General features: G+C 39.2%; 2 protein-coding genes across 3 annotated transcripts; both read left to right on the top strand.

Moving 5' to 3' along the window:
* The first annotated feature begins 1,231 nt into the window (after window positions 1-1,231).
* epha2a (eph receptor A2 a) lies at window positions 1,232-14,629 on the top strand. Of its 2 annotated transcripts, none has more exons than XM_066663837.1 (17): window positions 1,232-1,387; window positions 1,872-1,939; window positions 3,512-4,175; window positions 9,465-9,620; window positions 9,877-10,209; window positions 10,444-10,571; window positions 10,687-10,864; window positions 10,976-11,075; window positions 11,308-11,363; window positions 11,499-11,624; window positions 11,824-12,009; window positions 12,168-12,229; window positions 12,421-12,630; window positions 12,734-12,883; window positions 13,259-13,452; window positions 13,637-13,792; window positions 13,880-14,629. In XM_066663837.1, exons 1-17 carry the CDS (start codon window positions 1,303-1,305, stop codon window positions 13,986-13,988), a joined length of 2,961 nt encoding a protein of 986 aa, XP_066519934.1. In that variant the 5' UTR covers window positions 1,232-1,302; the 3' UTR covers window positions 13,989-14,629. The 2 variants fall into 2 exon arrangements, with proteins under 2 accessions (XP_066519934.1, XP_066519933.1); XM_066663836.1 differs by having other exon boundaries at window positions 10,973-11,075.
* Window positions 14,630-15,858: 1,229 nt separating this feature from the next.
* Window positions 15,859-27,421, top strand: rbm19 (RNA binding motif protein 19). Its single transcript, XM_066664313.1, has 25 exons — window positions 15,859-15,995; window positions 17,210-17,392; window positions 18,014-18,145; window positions 19,227-19,265; window positions 19,388-19,634; window positions 19,808-20,025; window positions 20,124-20,183; window positions 20,363-20,441; window positions 20,519-20,590; window positions 21,011-21,214; window positions 21,509-21,639; window positions 21,716-21,840; window positions 22,016-22,112; window positions 22,198-22,308; window positions 23,582-23,782; window positions 24,132-24,207; window positions 24,365-24,525; window positions 24,731-24,791; window positions 24,919-24,998; window positions 25,106-25,161; window positions 25,255-25,374; window positions 25,545-25,647; window positions 25,774-25,894; window positions 26,057-26,172; window positions 26,503-27,421. Exons 1-24 carry the CDS (start codon window positions 15,960-15,962, stop codon window positions 26,134-26,136), a joined length of 2,793 nt encoding a protein of 930 aa, XP_066520410.1. The 5' UTR covers window positions 15,859-15,959; the 3' UTR covers window positions 26,137-26,172; window positions 26,503-27,421.
* The last annotated feature ends 391 nt before the right edge of the window (window positions 27,422-27,812 follow it).

The following is a 27,812-nucleotide window of genomic DNA, read 5'->3' as shown; positions in this document are numbered from 1 at the left end:
CTGTAGGAAGGCTAGGTCGGCAAAATATTTTCAGCATGTTTAAGGCAACCTTAGACCTGTAAATTCCTGTACTGTGTATAATATAAGAGTGAAAATCCTTCAGAACTCTAATTTGAAATAGAACATTAAAAAATTGGACTATTCATACTCCCTTCAATTATTCAGGTCACTCCTCTATCATCTTTCTTTGAAACCACTTTCAATGAGGCACCAGGGTGCAGTTTTTCACAGCAAAGTGGACAGGGAGGAGAAGGGATTTATATTACACAAACACACACACACACACACAGTGACCTACAATTCAATCACTGGGCTTTTTATAAAACAATTACAAATTCATTTTCCTAATAAATAATAGGATATTAAGTCATTTCTGGACTTTGTTAGAGAGCAGCATATGAAGAAAACTTTGAAAATATGAACTTATATGTGAGCCCCTAAGAATAATTTCCAATTACAGGGAAGGTTGCATGCATTATTGTAGGCGACTTGTTCAATACTAATAAAATGTTATGCATAAACCAAACAGAAATGCATTTAAAAATATAAATAAACATGTAAAATAAATAAAAATTTGTGATACTGCTGTATGAATCTAAAATGACTTACTCATAAATAATTTTGATTATTTTAAATAAATAAAACAGTATTTTGACTGTTTAATATAACATATCTGACCAGTATTGTATATGTAAACTACGTTGAGGCTTTTCTTTACTGCATTAGGATGTGTTTTGTGTATCACTCAACCCACAGTATCGAGTCTAAAGGCCTTTAAAAATGATCTATAATAAACGTCATATAGTTTCGCACATTCAGTTTACTTTCTGTCTTAGTGGTATCAGACAGATTAATAACACTTTTACCGGTAAGAAACTGCGACCTAACGCATTCCTTCTTGTGGTATCAGGTTTCAACTCTACAATTGAACGTAGACGGTTCATTAAAATCCTGTGTGAGTTTTCAGTGATAGTTTGAACATGTTTGATGTATTGTATTTCTCTGTCAACCTCAGTGGTGTTGAGTTACTCAGTTTGTTTGCTCAGATCTCTTTACTCTTCTCATAAAATGGATTGAAGGCAAACTTCCGAGGTACATTTCTCAGGTGCCGGAAACTCAGCCATCAAACTGTGACCACGCCCCTTTCTCACCAGGGGTGGTGAAGGGGCGGGACTTACTCCGCTAGTGTTCTCATGAATGAGTTGCTCTCTCTCAGTGTGAAAGAGCCTCCCAGAGACAGGCGCTCCGCTGCCGCCGGTTTACCACAGATGAGTTCGGGGAGTGAAACTAAAGAGCAGAAACATGGATTATAGTCGTGTACACAGTCTCTCATTCTTCTTCTGTCTATTTATTAATAATCTATTTATTGGAATCGACTCTAAAGAGCGTAAGTAGCCTTTTAAAATCTTTTTGTTTTCTTTTATTCAGTGTCTTGTGTCAAAAATGCCTAAAATTCCTGCTGTAGTCTTGAGGCGGAATTTCATGTCTCCCTACGTCCTATGAAACGTGCTGTGTAGTGTATGAAATAACAGCTTATGTAACTTTCTAAATATTTAAAACACATTTATTGTGTTCAACTTCAAAATGTATTACACATTTAGTGCACTTGTTGGGGATAGAGGTGATATTTACAACTCTTTAATGACTTGACATTTTACCTAGGGAAGATTCAGCCTGTTCAAATTTAAGTTAAAATTTCTTAATTTTTACATTTTTGGTTTTGAGTGAATCATATAAACTGGTGTATGAGTGCAGAGTCATCTGAATTTACATTGTTCAGTTCTGGTGTCCTTCTAAAATCCCTGCCTCAACTTGCTTTGAATCATATCATGGCCTATGTTTGTTAAATTTGATAACGCATGTCTCCTTAGACATTCTGCTTGATATGAAGGCAGCCGGAGGAGAGCTGGGCTGGTTGACCTCACCAAATGAAGAAGGGGTAAGATAGTTTTTTTGAACCTTTGTCCACTTTTCCGCTCCAATGACATGGTCCATTTTCCACATTTCAAAGGCATTACATCCATGAGTCAGGGTAAAACCACAGCTCTTAAATCTTCACCTCATTCTGAATCACATTTCCTTGTATCAAGTGATAAACTTCCCAGCTGTTCATGTTGAACATTTTGTTACTCAGATAATGTGCATTGTCCTGGCTGTGATATTTGAAACAACAACAACAAAGGAATGGGACATATGCTTTATTAATAACATTTGAAAATTTGTAAACTCTATATGTTACGAAGAAATATGTGAATGTTTTTGGCATCTGACAAAATTAGATTTAATTGCTATTAATATAGATATAGGTTAAATCACAAAAACAGTCATAATATAAATAATCCTTTTTACACCTGGTATTTCTATTCAGTTCTTATTATACAGGTTTACTAAAAGAGAGGTTATTAAATATAGTAATTATAAAAGTCCCCAAGGAATATGAAACCAAATGTTATTCTTCTAAAAGCTTGTAATATATCAGTGCCTGTTTAATAATGTGTTTTTTTTTTTTACTTTATTATGCTTTTGTCATTTATTCTAATAATATTTAGCCTCTTTACAAGCAAAAGCACATTCTCTGTCCAGATATATGGTATTAAGCGTTGCTTTTGAGTGCCCAATTCTGTACTGTGTATAAAAACAGACTACATTTTTTTGTGGTTCACATGGCTCACTTTATCCTATGAATAGTTATATGGCTCAATGGAACCCATGAACAGTGTTATATACAGTAGGAGAAAGAAAGACACCATGGCCTATGTAAGAGAGAGTGTGCTGTCCTCTATCTTTAGTCATGTGGTTTCCTTTCTGAGGGACTGGAGGAAATGGAGACGTGGTTGGGGCAGTGAGTGAGCCTTTTTCCTCTGCAGAGGCGTTGGGATTACGAGAATCATCTGTGGATTCTTGCAGTCGCTCCAAGGTCTCACCAGAGATTTACACTCCAAATTTGCCCCCCTCTTCGAGACAGCTCAACAGGTTTAAGACCAAGTTCGAGGCATTCACACACTCACCCTGGAAGGGGGGGGGGGGGTGTTAATTACTCTTTTGGATGCTAGTCCTGTCATTTTCTCTTTCTGATGTTGGAGGCCGCCCCTTGTTTCTCTGAGCTCTTGAGCCACTGTGTCCACACAAGGCCTTTGAGGTCCACATGCCTGGCCTGAGCTGCTGTTGAAGTGCCTTTGTGAGAGGCAAGGGAAGAGGGAGTTTTAGATATCAAGAGTGGGAAAGAGGAGGGCTGTTATTTCATGGTGGCTTGTGTGTCTTTGCTCTCTTTGATACACCTAAGTAGACCTTTGGTGAGAGACATGCCAAGGCATGTAATTCCCACACCCACACTGAGGTGTCTGATATGTAACACAGGTGAAATATGAGTTCATTCTTTCAAATATGACAACTAAGTTTGTGTGAGGAATTTATGTAGGAATACATGTGCTATGGTTCAAAAGTTTGGAATCACTCATCATTAATGAAAATTAAAAATTGCTTTCTCCTTTTCACTTTCTCTCTTTCTCAGTGGGAGATAGTCCAGACTGTAGTGAATGGCTCCCTCCTCTACACTTACAGCGTGTGCAATGTGGCCAGTGACTCTGAACAGGACAATTGGCTTCGGACCACCTTCATCCAGCGCCCACTTGAAGCTTTGCGTGTGTCTGTAGAGCTGAAATTCGTCGTTCGTGACTGCAACACCTTCGGCGGTGCCTCCCCCACGTGCCGAGAGACCTTTGGCCTCTACTTGTCTGAAACAGACACTGACGTGGGGACCAACTTCCGTAAGGGTCAGTTCCGCAAGATTGCCACAGTGGCTCCTGATGAAGTGACGGCGAACAGAGGAAGTGGCCGGGCCTCAGTGCGGGTAAATGTGGAGACCAAGATCATTGGGCCACTGTCCAGACGAGGTTTTTACCTGGCCTTCCAGGACATTGGAGCATGCGTGGCTCTCCTGGGGGTCAGAGTGTTCTACACTACGTGTCCAGCCACCCAGCAGAGCCTGGCCACCTTCCCTGAGAGAGTGACAGCTGGAGCCCTGGCTGAGGTCACTGGGACCTGCGTGAAGGATGCAGTGGTGGTGGGACAGGCCAGTCCGCGAATGTACTGCACTGCCGAGGGAGAGTGGGTTGTGCCCGTTGGGCAGTGCCAGTGCAGAGCCGGCTATCAGGCTGTGGGACAGACTTGCAGAGGTAAGACTGTTTGTATGTGTCTGTATGTTCATTTCAGTCATTTCTTCCTGTACTGAGATACTCATATCCCACATTCCAAACACTATACTCTGCTGTGATTTTACAGGAAACAAAAGCTTGAGCTTATTAAGTTTTACACCGGTGTTCTGTTTAAAGTTTTAAAGGCTTAGCTCAGACATACCTTACTGGTCTGTCGAAGCGTTTTAGGCTGTCCAGGCCCCTTCAGCCAGCTGAGGCTTACTGCAAACTCCCAGGATCACTTACAGCTCAGTTGGTGGAAGATCATTTAACTTTAGCTCTTAACTCAGGCATAACATTTCAGAGCATGTTGGGAATGCAGTCTTGATGGGGGCTTTTATATCCAGAAGAGTTAGTTCTTCTTATTATTTAGAATAGTTTACTTTTATATATTTAAAAAAAAAATTGTTTTTATGAAACATGGTCTATGAAAAAGTCCTATTTTTCTTCTTATTAGTTTCATTAGATAGAATGTCATTTATTTAATGTGAAATAAGCCTTTTTAATGACAGATCTAGCAGGATAATGGGGAACAACTGCAAGACTGTGTGGGTGGCCCAGACTTTTTTTTCCAAACGTGCAAGTGCGCAAAGATGCCTAAGTGTGTAGTGCGCTTACCACAGCGCCTCCCGAATAGTGGCTTGTGAGTGTGTGTGGAAGACAGAGAGCATGACTTCAGTGTAAAGGAATGTCTGCCTCGTCCACACCCTCTCACCTGCTCACATTTTATTTCCGATCCGTGTGTGTTTAGTGTTTAGGAAGGAAGTTTGAAGATACCAGCTTACCCACAGAGAAGTATGATTGTGGAGCATGAGGGAGGGAGACAGTAGAACTGGTTTTTATAGATATCATAGGTTTTACAAAGGAATGAATCCTTAACTGACACCATGAGAATTTTTCTCTCTTGTAAAAGGAACTGCTCTTTCCCCCCTTGGTACACTGTTAAAAAAATGTCAGCTCAACTTCAAAGAAATTAGATGAGCTTAGATCACTATTTAAAGGTTAACCTGAATTTGATAAACAAATCATAATTAAAAGTATATATGTCCCATTACACAATTCCTCTCTTCAGCTTCCTGCTTGTGGATGGCCGTGGCATTAACTCACAATCACCTAACATGGGTTTGAGCATGTAGACCCCATTTGTGGACTCCTAAAGTTAAAGTAGGTTTCCTAGTATGGCACCAAGCAGTGGGTAATAAACCGGACATGTCCCTTTGCTTTGGGCTTTCATGATAGAATGATTTAGGTATTTAATGGGATTTTTCCCAGGCTTATCTCATTCATGATTTCTCATGTCATCCGGCAGCTGAAGTGACTCAGTGGGCAGGACTAGAATTACCTGAATACTACCTTGTTTCTGTATGTGTGTTTCTATGACTACACCTCACCACAGATTACAGGGAAGGCTCTTGGCACACCCTTGCTACACTGAGTCAGTTATCGTGTAATTGAGGGCTGCAGCTCTAGACGCCTTTTGTAGTGGTGAGAAATATGGCTTTAACTCAGCAGTGTTGAAATGTAGGTTTTCTCATTCTGGCCAGCTGAAACCCCAAACCCTGTCAAAGATAAAGGGAGCAGGGGGCTGCTGAGTGAAGCTCTTACATCCTTTAACTACTCATGAAAGTGGGATGGTCTGTTTTATGCTTTTTATTTTAAGGTTTGTTTCCAAAATGCATAGGTTTTACAATTTCCCTTAGTGTTTCCTTCACTAAGAACACCACCAAAATGATTCTTCAGAACATTTTGTCTACCTCTCCTTTTTTTTCTTTGTCAGAACAATACCTTACGCCTCTGTAATTGTAACTTTACAGAAAGAAATATTAATGGTAAATTAATACATTGATATAGATTTGCATGTACCTTTGTGCCCTTTCAACATGAACTTTTAACACATTGTAAAGAGTAAATGGTGTTTTATACAACGAAAATGGGGCAGCTCTGTATGGAAATCATAAGTAAGGAAAAGCTCAGGAAGGAATGTTCTGTGGACCTTGGCTTCTGCTGTTTTAACAAGATCCGACAGGCTGCACCTGAAACAGACCATCGGTTCATGAGGAAATGGGAAGTTTTCAGTGGTATGTTGTTTTATGGAAAATTGTACATTCACAAAAGCTTCCAGCATGGTGTTGTTTCCAGGAGACGCTTTGAATATTTTATGCCATCTTTGGTAGATGACTGAGTGACGAGGCCTGGGGGAGGGATGTGATTATGAGAGGGGCGTCTTGTTATCTTTGAATGATGGCACAAGTCAGGAATGAGCACGCAAGCCCAGACTCCACAACTGGCTTTTGTGTCGGCCCGTGTCATCCACCCCCCCCACGCACTACATTTTTACACTTCTCATTGTTAGGTCAAATATTGGTTCAAATGCTTTTGGCTCACCAACTACTTCCACATTCACTTTTATGTCACTAACTTATCACTTTATGGTTGTAACATTTGGCTCCATGAAAGCCATGTAATCATTGAAGCTAATTGGGAATTGGGGGAACTGCCCTGGAGCAGAAGTCTTGGACCATTCATTGTTAGAGAAGGTGCTTAACCCCCAAACAGAGAGACAATAAAGTTGCTAGTGACATTGTTCTCATTGGAGTTTTACGAGCGTCTCTTTCTTTGCATGACTTCTGTTCTTCTAGGCTTATCACCACCTGCCACTCTTGAACAGACACTTTTGTGACTGGCTAACAGGCAGGAGTGGGGGTGGAGGCTAATTTGAACAAGGGCTTAAAGAAATATTGAGTAGTATTTGAAGGTGATATGGCTGCATTGTTTGCCAGAGACCAGGCTATATATATTGTGGGCTCTAAACATAAATAGGTATGTCCTATAACTGATTTTAAATACACAATCTTTTGAAGTTTCCTGAATCCAATTATGGGCAGTTGTTAACTAGTCATTACAGTGATAAATCTCAATGAACAATGAAATCTAGAGATTAGTAGAGATTAGTGTTACAGCAGTAGAAGTGCCTCCAAATTCAAAGTGATCTAACAGAGCATATGAAAAGAATAAAATTTGTCTGGATTCTCTGTTGATCTTTCACGTCAGTTTGTTAGGAAAACAACACATTCCAGGGACCACTTATTTGGCTCTGTCATATTTTTCAAGCCTTTTACATGGGAGGCATTATTATTTTAACCACTGACTCTTCCACCCACAGAGTTCTGACTAGTCTCTTTGTGTACTGCGTTGCTTATGACAATATGACTTCAGAGGGCAAAGTCTGTAATATTGCACTGGCTTATCAGATCGCCAGTCACCCATTCCATGTTCCAAAACTTTTGGAAAGTATGTTTAATGGGTGTAAAAACAGGGTTAGTCATTTGTCTTCACTCTTCCTACACTCTGATGTTCACCATAGCTGTGTCCGCCCACATCGGGCCCAAGCCAAATGGACCGCTGCTGTAGCTCCGTGTGTGTATCTATCAGCTTGTGTTGCCAAATATGACATAAGAAATATGAGCATTACGTGTGAGCTGCCCACACTATTGTGATGTTGTGTGTGGGTTTTGGAGCTGATTAGATGCAGTCACTGAAGTCTGGGAGAGAATTCATTGTTTCGCAGCGTCTGAGAATCTGTTTTAATCCTCTTTTAATACATTGAATTCACAGGCTTGTAGCCTACAACTTATTTTTAACTGCATGGATGTCAGTCAAGTTCACTATTCCTAAACTATACAAGTGGAACAAAAGTTAACACTAGTTAGAAGTGAGAGGGTCAGAGGGATCCAGACACCTTTCTTAGACACAATCCAAACTCAGGGTGTTACAATTTAGTGGGAGTTTTTCCTCTCACTCCCAACTTCAAACAAAGTGAAAGGGGACTCTACTTTTCATATGCGAACATCTCTTCCACCCCCCACAATACACACACACACACACACAGAAAATACCTAAAGCCCTGTGGAAAATCCCCTCGAGAGAACTTCTGTCAGCAATCCTTAAGCGCCAGGCCCATTCACACTTGCACACCCGCACCACCTACTGCTCGTCAAACTGAAACTCCATCCCATTGTTTGAGGCAATGGCTGAAAGGATGCCCCTGGGGGGGAGGTCATGGACCCTTTCAAATGTAGAACCCATAGTCTAACTCATTTTGCCAACTTATGAGTTTCTTGTGCTCATTAATGGTACATATAGCATCAAAAGCCTGTTCTATGTACTGTTCACGTGCTTCAGAATTAGGATCCTCCAACATCCTTTTTCTTAATGATTGCCGATGTTGCCGCGTCCCTCTTTTCCGGAGTCTCTCACTGCAAGCATGTTGTCATCCTTTTGCCGCAGGAAGGAAAGGAGGAGAGGATAAAGCCTATACAGGCTTGCAATTCCCCGCATCCTGTTTTGTCCAACGGACGTCCTCACGGCCCTGTATAGTGCACCTGCGGGGCTCAAAGCTTTTCTGCCGCCCTGCTTTTATTCCCTGCTTAAATATGTTGGTTACTTCTCACGCTCTTAACTGCTTCACTTTTTTTGTTGGAAGCTGGAAACACTGCAGGGCCACTGTCCTGGTGTGATAAGTATATTTGTGGGGATTTGTGTCGTCGTTGATGGATTCATCCTGTCCGAATCCCAGCCAGTGTGAATCCATTTGCACCTATTGTTCTTCGTTGATGGGCACAGGGGATAACAGTGACCTCCTGCAGTTGTATCACTTAAGTAGCTGTGAGCTTTGAAGTGTTGAGTTTGACAGGAACTCAAGCCTTAGACTGGTTCTAAGGCTGTTTTTTTTTTCTTTTAGTTTAGATGTCTACATGCCCAGAATGCAGATTTCACTTTTGTGTTCAGTGTTCTTGATGAGTGCAAAACAGGGATCAAAATAGTGGTGAAGAGCAAATCTGAAAAGAAAGCTTTATATGAATTAGCATTGGTGGAATTCTCTAGAATATATCAGTAGCAAAGAATTTGCTTGATTCAAATATGTGCGCAATTTCTATATGACTAACCAGTGGCAAATTCCAGGAAGTAAAAATAAAAATCCCCAGAACTTTGTATTAACTGCCCTGACACCTGAGCCAGGTTTAAGCTGATAGAAAAAAATGCCAGGCAGTTGGAAAGAAGATATGTTTTAATTAAAATATGTAACATCAACACACTCAGTGAAAACATATTTGCAAAAACAAAAAATATTTTTAACATTATGGAAATTATTCACACATTTAGCGTATATACCCCCCTTACCTGTTCTCTTAACTGTGTTTTATGGTAGAAATTTAGATACTTTAGAAATTTAGAATATTTTTAACAAATATTCTCTCCTATGTCTTATAGTATGTGAAAAAGGCTACTACAAGAGCTTGGATTCCAGTGAACCATGTAAAATCTGCCCAGAAAACACCCAACACTCAGGGCCTGGAGCACTCCTATGTCCTTGCCTGGAGGGCTTCTACCGAGCCCCTACTGACCCCAGCTCAGCACCCTGTTCTGGTGAGTAGTTCAGGCTTGATGACTTGTATTAATACATTCAGTTATGTAGTGCTTTGTAGAAAAAAATTGACTGGTCAAGTTACATTAAGAGAGTATGTTCTAGTTCTCTTAAAAAGCTACCAATCCAGATGAACAACATTTTCTTCCCACATCGATGAGTTGCTTTTGACACATTCTACATAAATCAGGCATGAGAACTTACAGACATGAGACATTTCTTTGGGCTCCTTGAAACTATTGTAAATCTCTCCTTCAGGTCCACCTGGCCCTCCTGAAAACTTGACATTCACACCTCACCTTACTGTAGGGACTGTACAACTGACCTGGAAACCTCCAAGCAACACAGGCGGCAGGAACGATGTCAACTACAATGTAGGGTGTGAGCGCTGTGATGGCGCTCTGTGTGTGCCCTGTGGCGGGAGAGTGCGATTTGAGCCTGCTCTCACAGCTTTGCGTGACCCTGAGGTTATAATCAGTGAGCTGGAGCCACACATTAACTACACATTCACAGTGGAGGCCTTGAATGGAGTGTCCCAGTTCAGCCGTCAAAAAGCCACAGACAGCATCACAACGGTGCTACACTTTACAAGTAAGGCATTTCTGTCAATTAATCAGTCAGGTCTGGTGTCCAAAATGTTGTATACACAAGGGAATTCTGAGGGTAACTTGGGTATTAAGAACAGATAAACTGATATTAGTGATGTGTAGCTGGAATGACATTTGGCAAATATCTGATGTTTGGTGTCCAATGTGTATATCAGTTTATGTGTTAATATAGTAAAAGTCCATAAGATCTACAATAATTTTTCAATGTTTTTTGCAGACCCTCCTAAAGTGACGTTCCTCAGAGTGGTGGACAGGACCCCCACTACCTTGACTCTGTCTTGGGCTGTAGATCAGCGCACAGTCTCCCACCCTTCGCCTCTTTATGAGCTCATGTACCGCATTAAGGTATTTACACCATCAGTGTTTCTATCCACATCCTTGTCGTTGTTGATTTCAAAATCTGATTTGATTTCTTTTAATTTGTCGTTCACTGAAGTTTCTTCTGTTGTTAATTCTTCAGGAGGCCCAGCCAGAGCAGGACGTCACAACATACACCGTTCTGAAACTGGAGAAAAATTCAGTCCAGATTCATGACCTCTTGCCTGGCACTAAGTATGTGTTTCGTGTTCAGACACTAACACCAGAGGGCCATCCCAGCAGCCACAGTGCAGAGCATGAGTTTGAGACTCTACCTTTGGGTAAGAACATGAATGTGTTGTTGTTGTCGACTGTATATGTCTGAAATATTTGACGTTGGAATAAAACCAAGCTTTGTATGTAAATCATATTTTGTTTCTGTGCAACAGCAGAGTCGGAAACACAAGGCACTTCCATGATCGCCATGGGTGCCATCGCTGGGGGTGGAGTCATGTTGCTTATCGTGGGGGTCATCTTGTTTCTGCACAAAAGGTGAGAGAGGCCCTCATCATTTTTTTCCCCCTCTTCTCTTTCTGTCCTTATCATATCTCCTCCTCAACATCAGTACAGGATTTCCCAGACCTAAACTCTGTATGCCTCACCCTCTCCACCCACTGATCTCCTGTTTACATTCCTGCTTTGATCTAAAGCTATTCTCATTAAAAAATAATCTTGATAGCACTAATGTGCAAGTGTAATTTGACCATGCCCCTTCTGTTATCAGGAGGCTGAATTCACATGTCCGACAGAGAACCGGAGGCGACTACTTTGCCTGTCCAGGTATGAATTTGGTTGAACATATATGCTATCTCAAAGGTTCATGTGTTACAGACAGCCTCATCTAAGTGACACACAGATATTTCACATACAAAATATGAATATTCTGTAAATATGCTTTGCTTTACTCCATCACAGAAAAACTGCAGCCTCTGAAGACCTATGTGGATCCTCACACTTATGAAGACCCCTGTACAGCCATTCTCAAGTTTGCAACAGAGATTCACCCCAACTGCATCACCAAGCAGAAGGTTATTGGAGCCGGTATGTTGAACAATTAATCACAGATTACACAATCACACATTACAATCATGTCACATTAGACCTAAGGGTGTGTTTTGATGTCTATTTTTGAATTTGAAAATAGCTGAGATTATCTCTTTAAAAAAAGCAATGCATTTATTTATTTCAAAGAAGCTGTTATACAGTAAGTCAACATGCATGTTTTTCTCTTGTCTTTTAGGAGAGTTTGGTGAGGTTTTCCGTGGTTTGTTAAAGTCGCCAGGGCGCAGTGAGGTTGCCGTAGCCATAAAGACTCTGAAACCCGGCTACACAGAAAAGCAGCGGCAGGACTTTCTGAGCGAGGCCAGCATCATGGGCCAGTTTTCCCACCAGAACATCATCCGTCTGGAGGGGGTTGTCACCAAATGTACGTGTAAAGGCTCATCATCAACATCACAGCTCTCCATCTCCAAGCACCCACTCAGCCGAGTCATTTTGCATGTTCAGAAAGTCATATCATTGTGGATTCTGACTGTGTGCCACGTTCTAATTAGATCTCTCTTGTTTTTTTTTTTCTAATTTCAGTCAAACACGCCATGATCATCACTGAGTACATGGAGAATGGTGCTCTGGATCAGTACCTGAGGGTAGGTCTGAGACATTAAATTAGATCATCACTGTCTAAAAAAAACTCTTTTTCTGCTGTTTATACTATGTAACAAATTCAGAGTAGATTCTCAGTAGTTACTGTTTTGAAGGTTTGCTTTCTTTTGATCTTGATATTTCTAATTCATTGTATGCAACACAAGTTAATGTCTGTCTCTAATTTAATGTACAGGACCATGATGGGGAGCTTTCATCCTACCAGTTGGTGGGTATGCTCAGTGGCATCGCAGCAGGGATGAAGTATCTCTCAGACATGAACTATGTACACAGAGATCTCGCAGCACGTAACATTCTGGTCAACAGCAACTTGGAGTGCAAGGTGTCGGATTTTGGTCTATCGCGTGTGCTGGAAGACTACCCTGAGGGCACCTACACTACCAGTGTAAGCCTCTTTATTCCTGATAAACATTTGGCTGAGCATAGAATTACAACGGATTCTGATTCTGATTTTTGAGATGTTTTGTTTTTTTGGTTCTGTCTCTTAGGGTGGAAAGATTCCTATTCGCTGGACAGCACCTGAGGCCATAGCATACAGAAAGTTCACCTCAGGGAGTGACGTGTGGAGCTTTGGCATAGTCATGTGGGAGGTGATGGCTTTTGGTGAGAGACCCTACTGGGACATGAGCAACCATGAGGTACAGAATCTGTTTACCAAGCATGTTTTTAATATTGCTCTAGTTGAATGATAGATCTCTCTCACTCAGCATCATAAATAAAAATATAATGCAGCCAAATAATGAAACAATAAACATATAGCCCCAAGTGTTATAAGTATAACACACTGTACATTTACATAATATTTTCAACCAATAGAGGTGATTAGAAGGGTTTGCTCCTACGGTGAAAATATGTATAAGTTAGACATACTGTATATGCATAACACGTACATGTACCCATACATCTACAAATGCGGAAATGTATGTTTAATAATGTTTATTGAAGTGCTATTACTCAGTGGGTGTGAGTTTACAGAGCAGGGAGTTGACCTCACATTCCTCTTTCTCTCTTAGGTGATGAAAGCCATAAATGAAGGCTTCAGGCTGCCAGCGCCAATGGACTGTCCTTCTGCTATTTACCAGCTGATGCTGCAGTGTTGGATGCAGGATCGCTCCAAACGCCCACGCTTCCTCGACATTGTCAATCTGCTTGACAAGCTGCTGCGCAACCCTGAATCCCTTACAGCCATCGCCAATGTTGACCTACGGTAAGTACATAAACCTTTCATTACACACCTGAATTCTAATTCTAATACAGGAGATTAAATGTTTAAATAAAGGGGCAATGCCCTTGGTAGTAGTAATGAGGTGTTAGGGATTGGTAGGCTTTTTTTTTTTTTTTAATAACCATATTGTGAGTTTTATGAAGCTAAGTGAGTTTTATTCCCTCAGTGTATCCATTCGCCTGCCGAGCACTAGTGGAAATGATGGCGCTCCCTTCAGGTCTGTGGATGAATGGCTGGACTCTATAAAGATGGGCCAATATAAACAAGCTTTTGCTCATGCTGGTATCATAAACATGGAGCAGGTGCTGCACTTAAAGACTGAGTAAGTAAACAGTATCACCATGTCTTATTAATAATAAAATATCACCCAATGCATCCTAGGCTCACACATCTCATTCTTTTAATGCAGGGATATCAAGAAGATTGGGGTGCATTTGCCAGGTCACCAGAAGAGAATAGCCTACAGCATACTGGGCCTTCAAGAACCTACTGGTCCTGTGGATGTGTTTGCAGTGTGACAGATTCAACAGAGCAGCACTATTCAAAACTCTTACTCTGACAAGCACCAACAAACTGTCCTCAGACTGTATAGTGAAGTTAAAGCGCTGGATAAAACCACCCAGATCGCCCTCCGTCCTAAAATGGACTTAATGTGGGACCAATGAACTGAATATTGACTGAAAAGGAAAGGACTGATGTTTATAAATTTATTATTTTTACTATTTTGTTACTTGCTGTGGGTTTTGTAACTGTATACAATGACAAGACAGACCCTCACTTTGTACTGTTTTTTCATACGTTGGCCAAATCAGAAGATCAGTAGGGGACTACCTGTGATGGTCTGGCCTTTCCTTGCAGGTTATCTGTCATTTCAGCTTGGTGTTCATTCACTGCAGTAAAGCCTCATGTTAAAAAAATTGTAGACTTAAGGGTGTTGCAATACTAACTCATTGTATATTTGAGGGGGTGAAGTCTATTTTCTATTACGGTAATTAAATAATAGCTAGGAAATGTTCAAATTTTTTAAGCCTTATGGATTTTCTTTGAAAAAAAATAGAGTTGAAAAGCATATTGTATATAATAATGAAAAACAATGTTTACATGTCTTATTTCAGCTCTTTTAGAAGATATTTAATATTTATTTAGTTTTTTTATTTATTGTATGTGTTTATAAAAAAGAATATTATATATGTTCTATATTATTTAGTTGCAATAAAATATTTTGTATCATTTCGTCTTGCCTTTGTTTTCAGCTACATCCAGGTAGCTTTTCACAGAACCAGGCCTTTGGCTGATATTTAATGGGAGGGAAGCAGTAACACGTTAATATTTAAACTAATTAATTTCTGGATTAAATTCAGTGAATAAATTATAGTTAAATATATAGCACTTAGTTACACACAGTGAGTGCGTTATAATTTTATGGGAATTTAGGAGGTCACCAGAATTGGCCACAGTCACATATAAAGCATAGAGTAAATCCCTTTTCAATTTTCAGGATATGCCCTGTGACTTTTTATGACCTCAGAAAGTCAGGGCCTGTGTTTTAGATTTTTCAGAAAGACAATGCTAATTTAGCTAAAAAAAAAACCTTTAAAGACCTAATGTCGCATACCATTTGGTCAGAAAGGAACATCTATGTATTATGCTCACCTGTGGTGAAATGCTCCTCTTGGAGCACCAACCTTTAAAAGTGATAAAATGAACATGACTTATGTTAATCAATGCTGTATCAAACACACTTGATTTTTCCTTTCATGGTGTGGGGATAATTTCATAAGGTGTTGTACCTAGTAAATACCACATGACAAGTGAAACACTTATCGAAGACGATTTGGCCACATGCATCTATTTGCTTGTGAAGATCCAAATTAGCCAGCAATTTTTATGCAAGACAATGCCAAATTTCACGTTGTCAAATTGGTAATGCACTTTCATGAATGTTACATAAATGTAATAATTACCCCAGTGTGGAGATATGGACCACAAATTTCTGGCCAAAACCAGAGGAAGTCAGGAAAGGACTTATGTAGGCATTAAACTTGGTGAGGAAAACAAAATTTAGGTTATAGAGTTCTTGCTCAAACCTGTGAACTGTTACAAAGTTTGTGGTTTTTTTCCTGTTGTAGTTTTTTAGTATGTATCTCCTTTGGGGAAATAAATGTGGCCTACACACTTTCTGTTCAGGATAAAAAGAGGGATAAGCATTGAATTTAAAATTTAGGGAAATGTAAGTTGTTTTCTAATTGTGGGGTCTAATGTGTTACACATTTGAGAACAATATGAGTATAAGTAATAACAGCAGTAAATAGTAGTGGAGATGCTGTATCTCTGTTGCTCTGAAGGTGGCAGTAGAGAGTTTTTAAAGCAGTGAAGCGGTCGTGACGTCGTCGAGTGAAGATGGCGGCTCAGTGAGAGGACCCACGCTGTCTTGTTGATAAACGGTTTTGTGACTGTTTTTATAAGAATACTTATAAAGGGGAAGGAAAATGTCGCGGATTATTGTGAAGAATCTCCCGAATGGGGTGAGTGTTATTTTGTTTGTTCTTTGGACAGTTTATTCCGGGACCGTCTAACACACTCTTACCCAGCCGCAGATTAGTGATATATATATAAAAGACGGATTTATTAGAGCTTATTTTGAAATGACCAGTCTCTGTGTGTTTGCATCTCAGTAAACGACACTTCTAGAGTTTTCTGTGAAGCTTATGCGCGTGTCTTTCTATGAATACGCTGAATAATTGTTGCTGTAAGCCAATGGGGATGTTCTAGATAAACGTGTGTTCCATCTTTTAACCTTGTGGTCATTTCACATTTGCGGAGGTAGTTGTTTCCCCAGTTACTGAACTTATACATTTGTATGTAACGTAGCTGTATAAGACGTGTCATAGTTCACACAGAGCTAAGTGCCTTTAAAGTAACATACATACATCGAAGAGCTCGAACATTAAAGCTACAATTGTTTCTTATTAACTCCTTTTACCGTGTAAGTGAACTTTGTAGTACAGAATGTGGTCTCCACTTCGACCACCACTGGTTGGTTAGTGGATCATTATCAGTCCTGCAGTGACACTGACGTGGGGTGTCTACCTGGTAAGGGTGGATCAGACACAGCAGGACTGCTGGAGTTTTTATACCCCTCAGTGTCAGTACTGGATAAAGGGTAGTCCATCAAACAAAAAAATATCATGTCAACAGTGTACATTAAGTACTGAGGGACTAGAGGATGACTAAATCAAACTGCATAACACATGATCTACTCTTTAAATTTGCATCTACAAGGTTGACCAACCAGGTACACATTGTTGCAATACACAGTTTTTCAAAAGCCCGGCAACACTACTGCTGTGTCTGGTCCAGTCATATCTGTTCAACACACACAAACACATCCCCACCACCTCAGTGTCACTGCAGTGCTGAGAACAATCCACTGCCAAATAGTACCTGCTCTATAGTTGTGTTCCTGACATTGCAATGGCCAGGGAGACACAGCTCTTGTTTTACATGAGTCTTTCTTTACATGTAATAGAAAAATATGTGTGTGTGTTAATTCTTGGATAAACGGTTACCTTTAATGCTGTTTCCACTGTCAGAAAAGAAACTGTCACAAATGTTGTTCCTGAGCTGCTATTAATGTTATTTCAGTTATATATCTGATTCTTTTTTTTTTATTTAATATTGAAATATTATTTAGATATAAAGTTTAGAGTAATGTTATCCGTCTTCCATCCTGGCTCAGATGAAGGAGGATCGATTTCATAAGATGTTCGCAGCCTTCGGGACATTGACAGATTGTGGTCTGAAATACACCAAAAATGGAAAATTTCGCAAGTTCGGCTTTGTGGGATTCAAGTCTGAGGAAGATGCACAAAAAGCTCTGAATCATTATAATAAGAGCTTTGTGGACACATCCAGAGTGACGGTAAGTAGTTTTCTAGGTCTCTAGTGAAGATTGGAGTGTAACTTCTTAATCTTATGTTTACCCATTTTTGATCAGGTCCTTTCATTTAAAGACAACATTTAACATTTTTTTTTTTAAATACCTTTTTATAAAATTCAGATGTTTCTTCAACATTTGCTAACTCTCCAGTCTGTTTGTGTGCTGGAAACTGGCCTAAGGTGTTTATATAACCCCTGTGTCAGAAAACAAGTAAAAAAACAAAGTGGCTCAGTCAGACATGCTAGGCTTCCTTTCTCTATGCTCAGAGAAATGCAAAGAGCCCTCCAAACTTAGAAAAATATAGAAAAGAGATGAGGATATTTCTTTATTCCTGCTCCATATGTGGGTAATAATGACTTATTTTTGCAATTTCAGAGTGTTTAAGTAGGAAATCACTCTAAAATTGAGAGACTGCTAACTGCATGAAAGTAAACACAGCACAGACCAAAAGTTACCCAAAACTAAAACAACTTGAGTTACAAGCGTGTTTCTGTGGTAATTAAAGCAGTGAATAAAAGCGTAAACTTTTCTCCATAAACATAGAGTTAAGGACATTTCCTTTAAGTGTAAGATGATGTTATTCTTCTCTGTGTTTAATTTCAGGTGGAATTGTGCACAGATCTGGGAGACCCCAACAAGTGTAGACCTTGGAGCAAACACAGTCGCCAGCCTGAAAAACCAAAAGAAACAAAGAATGAACAGAAACAGCAGGAGAGCAAGAAAGATGAAAAGAAGGTGAGGGATGAAACATCCTCCTGTTTACTTTTGGGTGTGTTGTATGTTGTACAAGCCAGTATCCATGGGTCACATGATTTTTTTTTTTTTTTTGGCGTGGGCGCAGTATCGGGGACTGATTGACTGGTTTCACAGTGTGGCACTAATGTAAATAGATTAGAAAGATGGAAATTCCATACACAGCTCTTCTCCTTCTGCTGGAGAGAGTCTTTTGACACTCAGAAGCACAGAATCCCACCACCTCTGTGCCTCGAGGATAAAGTTCCCATAATATAGCATAATGAGGAGGAAAAATTTGTGACCAAATGACTGAGTTATTCATACACAAGCTTCAGTAATCATGTTAATTCACTTGTGTTCTGTTTTACTGTGTATTATAATTATACTGTGTAAAATAATGTTTAATGATCTATTAGGTTCACATTTCACTATTGAATTAGTTCATTTGTGGGTAGAGTATATTTAGTTTTATTATCTGCACACTATCTAGGGAGTATGGTGCTAATAGGGATGCAGCCCGAACAATGCAATCCACTCTACCGACAGACACAGACGAACAGGGCTGTTTAAAAATGATAAGTGATTCTGGGATCAATATTTATAATAATTTTAACATGTAATTCAGGACTACATTTTTTTGGAAGAAACAATAAAACAATTAAAATATAACCGTTTTTTTTTAGTTGTGTGTTTAAGTAATGTGTAAGTACCCAATATGGCAGCTACTATACACAGTGACGTCAACTGAAACTCATGAATAGGCTGTTGTTTTATGGACAAGAAGCTGTTTCTATAGCTGGACTAACGTCCTGTTTATACATGTGATTTCAGGAGAAATTGTCCACAATTGTGGCCTGTAATGTTATGTTATGAGTCCTGCGTAAGACTCATTGGTTCATGAATCTTTTTAAATCAAAAGTTTGATATTGGGTTATGTTTGAAAAATAGTGTAATATTATATTTAATCATAACATTTTGGTTTATGGAGAACTGCCGAAACTCTAATATAGCAGAAATGATTTTTTGTAGATATATATTTATACATTTTATTATATAAATTTATAAATTTCTTTTATTTCAGGGAAAGAAAGGAAAAAATCCTGTCGCTCTTCTTGGAGAAGTAAGTTTGTTATTTATTTCATCTTTTATGTTTGTTAATGTACTGTCATTGGTTTAAAACATATTTTTCAATGTTAAATTCTGTAAAATGTTGATTTTTTTTTTTTGTTGCCTAATCCTCAGCTGGAAGATGATCCGGGTTTCCAGGAGTTTGTGGCTGTGCACAAAAACCGCACCCAGGTCCCAACATGGGCCAATGACTCTGTAGAAGCTGCAGTTGTTGCTAAAGAAAAAAGCAAAAAGCAAGTGAAAAAGAAAGAGAAGAAATCTGTCAGTGACGACTACTTGAACTTTGATTCTGATGAGTCAGAAGAGATGAGTGACAAAGAGGTTGAAGCTGATCCTGCTGAGGAGGAAGATGATAGTCAGGGTGTGTATGATTGTCATGTTTAGACACTCATCTAATATTGTGTTTAGTTGGGGCACTTGTATGGTTTAAAGACAGAAGGGAGTTTTCTTGTACAAATAGATCTATGTATTTTAAGAGCTTTATTGAAAGAATGTAATGTTTCCTGCTTAATCACACAGTCTTCTGTCTGTTAGATACTAAAAAGGAGGCTCTAAAGCAAGGCCTATCTGATATGGATTATCTTCGCTCCAAAATGGTAAAGAAGTCTGACATGGATGAGTGTGAGGAAGAAGGAGGTGGTGATGATGAGGAAAGGGATGAAGCAAAGGGGGAAGAAGAAGAGGAGATCCCAGCGCAGCAGAATGACAGTGCATATGACAGTGGTGATAAAGACACAAAACACCAGAATAAGGTTGGTTACATTGGTATAGGATTTAAATGAACTGTGTCTGAGTTAATTTTCTGGTGGATTTATGAAAGTTTTGTATTTCAAAAAAATTCTCCTTATAGTTTGAACCCACTACGGATTTCACAGTTAAACTTCGTGGAGTTCCATTCAACGTTAAAGAGGTAATGTGTTCAACCATCAGCTTTAATGAAGCTATTTGTATAGCATTGCTGTGTAATATTGGTTCATACATATATTTTCTTGAAACGACAGATAAATAGCAGCTATTTTTTAATTTATATATATACTGATTTGAAAAATTTCTTCAAATTAATCCATGCCACTTGTTTTTTCACTTCAGCAACACGTGCGAGAGTTTATGTTGCCCCTGAAGCCTGTGGCCATCCGTTTTGCGAAGAATGAAGATGGCCGCAATTCAGGTAGGACTTAATATTGCTCAAACAATCATAAAACAGCCCATATGGAGTATGATAAATGTGATTTTTCCTGTTCGCAGGTTATGTGTATGTGGACCTAAAGTCAGAAGCTGAGGTGGAGAGGGCTCTTCGGCTCAACAAAGACTATATGCGTAAGTTATTACTGTTAGAATTCAATACGTTTTAAGTCGGTGCAGTCAATGAAGTGGTTTTTAGTCATCCAAACATCATTAGGCAGCTGTGGCCTAATGGTTAGAGACTAGGGTTTAGAACTTGAAGGGTGTGTGTGTTTGTGCGTGCTCACTGCCACAGAGTTAAATGCAGAAGACACATTGTATGTTTTACAGTGACAAATCATTGCACATTTACATGTTTACATTTAAATTGAGCAGCTAAAGTAGTGCCTATGTCTTTATGTGTACTTTTTAATTCTATAAAATCCTTAAACCGAGAACTAAAATGGAACACCTGGATTCAAGACGAGGTGAGGGGAAAAAATTTAGACATGTGACATAAAGTTTTGCTTTAGGATACTCATGTTTTTAATTTGATTTATTTATGTTTCCTCATAGAGGGACGTTATGTTGAAGTTTTCCGAGCCAACCTCAGAGACAAGGGGAGAGGTAAAAAGTCCACTGCACAAGAGAAAAACTTTGTCTCTGAGCTGAAGGAGGACGAGGAAGAGGAAGATGTGGCGGACTCAGGGCGGCTCTTTGTGCGAAATTTGTCTTACACCTGCACTGAAGATGAACTGAAAGAGCTTTTCACTAAACATGGTTAGTGAGCATTTGCACCTCTTAAAAAATAAATAAAAGGCTTATAGTATTTTGTTATTCTCTACATAAAAGGCAAACATTACATTTCTAAGGCAAAATAAAAGTCTGGAGTTGAAACAGAGCATGAAATCATTGCAATATAAAAGTCTCCAACTGGAATATGATTTAACAATATTCCCTAATTAAAACGAAAGAAGAGCTAGTGTGAGATTATATGTTCATGCTTTTGATAGCTTTGGTACTCCTAGAATACTGCTTAAATTAATTCTCCCTGTTGTCCATTTTCTGTTGTAGGTCTTCTTTCTGAGCTCCATTTTCCCATTGACACTTTGACTAAGAAACCCAAAGGCTTTGCTTTCATCACCTACGTGATTCCTGAAAACGCAGTAACTGCTTTAGCTCAGCTGGACGGACACATATTCCAGGTACACAGATGGATGATGCTCATCTATATTTTCTTGATGTTTTTATTGTTTTGCTTATCGGTCATGTGTCCTTCAGGGCCGGGTTTTGCACATCATTCCATCCAGAATTAAGAAGGAGAAAACAGAAGAGTGGCCAAATGCCCCAGGCAGCTCCTCCTATAAGAGACAAAAAGATGCCAAGGACAAAGCAGCCAGCGGAAGGTCTGTTTTGTAGAACTATTTAATGCCAGTGTGACTAATGTCAAATTATCATGGCTACATTGGTAAACCACAGTGGAGTCAACAGTACTTGCTGCTCCCCAGTGCTGTAGATTATCCGAGCAATAATAAAACCCAGGTGATGTGGTGGTTTTAATGATTTCCCTTTTTCCATCAGCTCTCATAATTGGAACACATTGTTTCTTGGCACGAGTGCAGTAGCTGATGCCATCGCTGAGAAATACAACACGACCAAAAGCCAAGTCCTCGACCATGTGAGTCCTCGGTTTCACTAATATTTGGATCTGTAATAAAGAACTTGACCAGAGAAATAACTGTGACTGTATTTGGTGTGTTTAGGAGTCAAAGGGCAGTCTGGCTGTGAGGATGGCCCTTGGGGAGACTCAGATCGTCCAGGAAACTAGACAGTTCCTATTGGACAATGGAGTATCTCTGGACTCCTTCAGTCAGGTACAGAGCTAATTCAGTGATGTAATTCATTTATTTATTTATTTTTGTTATTCTCTGAGACTGTTGGACTTGTTATTTTGACATTTTGTGTCCTCCTATAGTTTCAAAGAAAGATTTATACAAAGGATTGTGTAAAGTTGACCAGCTTTTGAACTGAATATTATTGGGGAATATATGATGTCAAAATAATCTCACTCCATGTGACTGAGTTAGCCTTTGCAACAAAGAGCCATATTTGTGACATTCCTGGAAATACCTCTTAAGCCTCTTAACATTGTTTATTGTCCTCTACTTAAAATAAAGCAGCCACTAAAGCATTTCCTCTGTTTATTAGGCTTTATTGTTCAATTCAAATACATGTTCATGCTGGAAATCTATTATCTACTTCACAAACAAGCAGTGCTCCTAAAAAAAATGGAAATGACTGGTATATGGTTTTTCAATGCAAGGGATCACAGATATTGATCTATTGATCTATTGATGATGATGAAAGCAAATCTAATGGACAAAAATATTACAATCCTGAAAATGAATGTTTTTATATATATTTGGCATGCTTCTAAGCAGTGAAATGTTGACAGATTTTTATAGAGTAATATTCAAAATGACATGTAAAAATGCATGTATTTAAAATAATAAAGGCGCATAAATGCACGCTCTAGAGCACCAGCCTCTCAGGCTAAAACAAGTGCTTCATATTCACCACGCCCTTCCCTTCAGCTATGCGTTCCCCTCCCATTTGTGTCCAAGATTAGCACAATGGCCCATTATAATTCTTTGTCAGAATCATTTTTAGGTGAAGGACGTGTTTCTATTGGTGGAGGAATGTTTAGATGGTCGATTTCACATGAACGTATGTTACTGGCTTTTCTCTTGGGAGAGCAAATATTTCCAAGGGTGGGACTAACAAACATGCATGGGCCGCCAGGCTATAAAAAGATTGTGTGACTTAATTCTCTGCTCAGGATGCCTTCACTCCACTGTCTTTACACTGTAATTAGTTATTTGCTGCTATATTAATGTTTTAAAAGTTGGGAGATATCACATTTTAAGCTTGAAAATTGCTCATTAAAGTGTTTTTGAACTGAAATGAAACAGTTTGATACTTGGCTTAAATATAGGATATGTGCATACCTACTGTTGTGTTGAAAGGGGAATATTTTAAGCTTCTTGCTTAATGTAAGCTTTGGTTCTTGTGGAATGTATGAGGTCATTGTTTCCTTTGCTCTTGATCCGCATAGTCTTTCACTGTCTTGTGTGTGCATGTGCACAGGCTGCAGGTGAGCGCAGTAAATCTGTGATCCTGGTGAAGAACTTGCCTTCAGGAGTTCAGGTGAAGGATCTGGAGGATCTCTTTGCCCCTCATGGTTCTCTAGGGAGAGTTCTGCTGCCCCCTGCTGGTCTCACTGCTATTGTAGAGTTCCTTGAGTCTACAGAAGCCAAACGTGCCTTTACCAGGCTTGCATACACTAAGGTGTGTGTCTTTAAATCTGTCTGTGTATACTACAGCTTTGAGTTGTTTGTTTAGTGGCATTTTGCTGCAGGCTCATGTGCATATCTGGTAGCTTTATGAACACTGCCCTATGGTAAAATGTAAACTGTTACAAAAGCTGTGATTTACTGTAGGACTGTGTTCAGAAGGCTTAGAAACACATATATAAACTCAATTCCAGCATCCGTCACTAATTTTTCAACTCTAATGCTGAGCCAAGGCACTTTTTGGGGACAAAATGGACGTCTGCATAATCTCTTAAATGATGAAATCAATTGAATAATATTTACCTGTTTAATGTTAAGGTCAGTGACTTTTCCTCTCTTCTTAGTTTCAGCACGTTCCATTGTATTTAGAATGGGCTCCAATGGCGGTCTTCTCAACACCCGCTAAACAGAATAAACCAGGTGAAGAGCTCTTTCAGATTAGAAATGTACAAAAATAATATGATACTCAAAAAAGCTTAATTCACTTTTCCTGTTTGTCTTTTTAGCTTTTGGTTCTTTCTGTAAATTCGTTATTGCTCCTCCATCACAATGTGTCTCTCTTACTGTTTTTCTCTAGAACCTGTGGCTGTGAGTAAAGACACCGCAGGTGAGCAACAGGACACAAAACAGGAGCAGGAAAAAGAGGAGGAGGAGGAGGATGAAGAGGAGAGCGTACCTGGCTCAACACTCTTCATTAAAAACCTTGACTACAGTACCACAGAGGAGACTCTGCGAGAGGTAGGGTCAAAAGCCATGGGTAAAGCATTCAAAGGAACACATGGTTCAGCGTTAAGTGTCTGAAGCCCTAAGACTGAAGATGGCTGAACAAACAGTGGATCGTGATATCCTATAATTAGCGTAGTGTTTGAAGCTCTCTCATGGCTTTTTATATAAATCTTGTAAATCTTATTTATGATGAGTTTTTTTTTTCTCTGATTCATAGACGTTCTCTAAATGTGGCGTAGTTAAAATCTGCACCATTTCTAAGAAGAGGGATAAAACAGGTATGTCCATTCATGCCCACAGCACATGTGTTATTGATACTTAATGGTGTTCATGCCCCTATTGTCTGTCAGTGTTAGAACTTGCAGGAAATGTAAAAGTAATAACTACATAATCTATTTTTTCCAGGGAAACTGACATCTATGGGTTATGGCTTCGTACAATACAAAACCCCTGAAGCAGCACAGAAAGCCATTCGACAGCTACAGGCAAGTGTATCTGATTTTATCTGTGTTTCCTTTTTATATATTCAAACTTTTTTATGAGTTTAACGCCCTTCTGCCCTTTTCTGAATTTTTCATGTCTCTCCTTGCAGCACTGCGTTGTTGATGAGCGTCAGCTTGAATTAAAACTTTCAGAAAGAGTATTAAAGTAAGAAACCACCAGTCCATTACCTATAAAGCATGTTTTGGTCTCTAAAAAAATGCATCTCATAGTAAAAATTAATTTGTCTGCTTCTCTCAGGTCAGGTGTGACGAGCACAAGCAGAAAGAAGCAGTCGGCTAAGAAACAAACAACTTCGAAAATCTTGGTGCGAAATGTCCCCTTCCAGGCCACGGTCAGAGAGTTGAGAGAGCTTTTCTGGTGAGACTTTATTTACAAATCCTAGCTATATTTTAGAATGGGAGATCGCATGGCTATTGGAAGTGCTGTATAAACTGAGTTTTATTCAAAATAACAATGTTCTGTTTGCTTAGGTGTGGTCTATTTGCTTAGTTTACTAATAGAAACAATTATTGATTCCCTATGCTCAGCACGTTTGGTGAGCTGAAGACGGTCCGATTGCCAAAGAAAGGAGTTGGTGGAGCTCACCGTGGATTTGCCTTCGTGGACTTCCTAACAAAACAGGACGCTAAGGTTAGTGAATCTGTTTGCACCTCTCTCTGTCTGTCTTTTCTGGAGCTGTTATAGCTCTGACTGTTGCTTTTATGATTTTACTTTGAGTGAAGTCCTGACCATCTCTGGAACTTGCTTTGTTTTCAGAAAGCCTTTTCGGCCCTGTGCCACAGCACCCATCTGTACGGTAGAAGGCTGGTTTTGGAGTGGGCTGATGCTGAGGAGAGTGTAGAAGATCTGCGCAGAAAAACAGCTCAGCACTTCCATGGTAAGACACCCTTCTGCTCCCACAGACACTCACCCGCAGCACATTCACCTTATTGGACCTATCTATTTATATTTTGATTGATAAAACTGGTAGAAATTCCTATAATCTATGTATGTTTTTCCCCTGACACTTATTAATAACACACCCCATTCTCACCCCCAGACGCTCCTAAGAAACGAAAGCAGGCCAAGGAGTTGGAGGAGATTCTGGACCAGATGGAGGTTGAGGAGGGAGATGAATGAACAACAGCTAATCATCCATGTGTCAACAAGAACAGGGTAAATATTGCAATGAAAGCACCTGTTTTTTTCTTTTTTTTTTTTAAATTACTCACATTATTTACTCTCAAGGTGTTTTTTTTTTTTTTTCTTAAGAAGAATAATTTTACCTGGTGCTACTCCGCTGTATGTCTTCACTGCTGGGCGTATGGTTAATGATCGTAGTAGTTCTGCAGCACAGTGAAGTTTATTGTTTGCATTGCTTGTGAATAATTTAATATCTGGATGCAACTGTGCTCTAGCCCCATTAATTAAACCTGTCAACCTTTCTTTCCTGTTTGGGCTTCATACATAAAGTGAGCTTTTCTTATGTTTTTATATTCTTCACAGAGCAGCTGCAAAGGAAGTCTATCTCTTTGATCTCACTGGAGGAGAAGGAATGTCAGCCTGCGATTAGTAATTCAAACTGGCCTTTTGAACACGCACTCAGATTATTACCCTGTACGGCTGTGTTATCACTGTTCTTAAATGGCCAGATTCTCCATTAGTGTGATTTACATATATCAGAGTTTGTATAAACACCTTATAATTTGTGAATTGATCTAGTTTAGTGTAAACTTTGTGAATACAGAAGTTCAGGAGTGCAAAATGTTTAAAATGTCCACAGAAAAATAGTGGGCACTGGAACAGCTTGTGCATGAGCCGAATGTCACATTGTGCAGTGTCAAGTGTGGGTTAAAGGGGTATGAAACTCCTCATTGTTGGGCTGTGGAACTGTGTTCTCTGGAATCAGGGTGCTCAATCAAGTACATTTTGGTAGGAACTGAAAAGGCCTTAATGAACAAAACTAATAACCCAACATGTGAACCTTTAATTTCAGAAGAGGTGTTGGATGATTGGGTGTCTACAGACTTGTAGACACTACTGCCCATGTAGTGTATGATTAGTAATGGCCTGGCTGACTGTTTGTATGTATATATCTGAAACGTTCTGTCATGTTTATAAAATTGTGCATTTTGTCTTCTTCTTTATTCAGTATATGGACTATTTTTATTAGAAGTATTTTGTATTTATTTTGCAAAGAATCAAGTACTTCTGGCAAAAAAAAAAGTTTGTATTTTTTTTTTGTATTGTCTTTATCCTTTGACCTTTAGTATTGAGCCTCTGAGCCTAGTCTGGAGCCTATTGAGTCCAGAACATTAATCTTACCAAAACTGCTCAAAAGGTTTAAACTTGCTCCACAACTAGTAAAGACGTTTTGCTTTTAATTTTAATCTTTGTAGGTTCTGCCTAAACTAAACCAGTAAATTAACACTGATTGAATTTTATTTTGTTATCTGTGTATTAATATGTAAATTAATATTTAAATATGAATATTTTAAAATTATATTCCCAGTAGGTTAACCAAGGAAAGTCTTTAACTCTTTAAAGTTATTGTCTGTGTCCCTGCTGCATTAATTATTTCAAATTGTCAACGTCATTAACGGCCACACGGTGGCGCTACTGGACAGATAATCACCACCTTTCACAGAGAAGCTCAACAGAACTACTTTTACCATATGCCAAATGCTCTCCAGTTCTAATTCAAAAATTTAAAAACCAAATCCCTGTTCATTTATTTTGTCAGTGGGCTCCAGGATGGATAATGCTGAGATCCAGAGATATAAAGCTCAAAGGTTCCTTTCCTTTCGCAGAAACAG

Source organism: Hoplias malabaricus, chromosome 3, assembly GCF_029633855.1.
Source record: "Hoplias malabaricus isolate fHopMal1 chromosome 3, fHopMal1.hap1, whole genome shotgun sequence".
Classification (NCBI taxonomy): domain Eukaryota; kingdom Metazoa; phylum Chordata; class Actinopteri; order Characiformes; family Erythrinidae; genus Hoplias; species Hoplias malabaricus.
The sequence above is the reverse complement of the archived record's forward strand: the minus strand, read 5'-3'. Positions and strand labels throughout refer to the sequence as shown.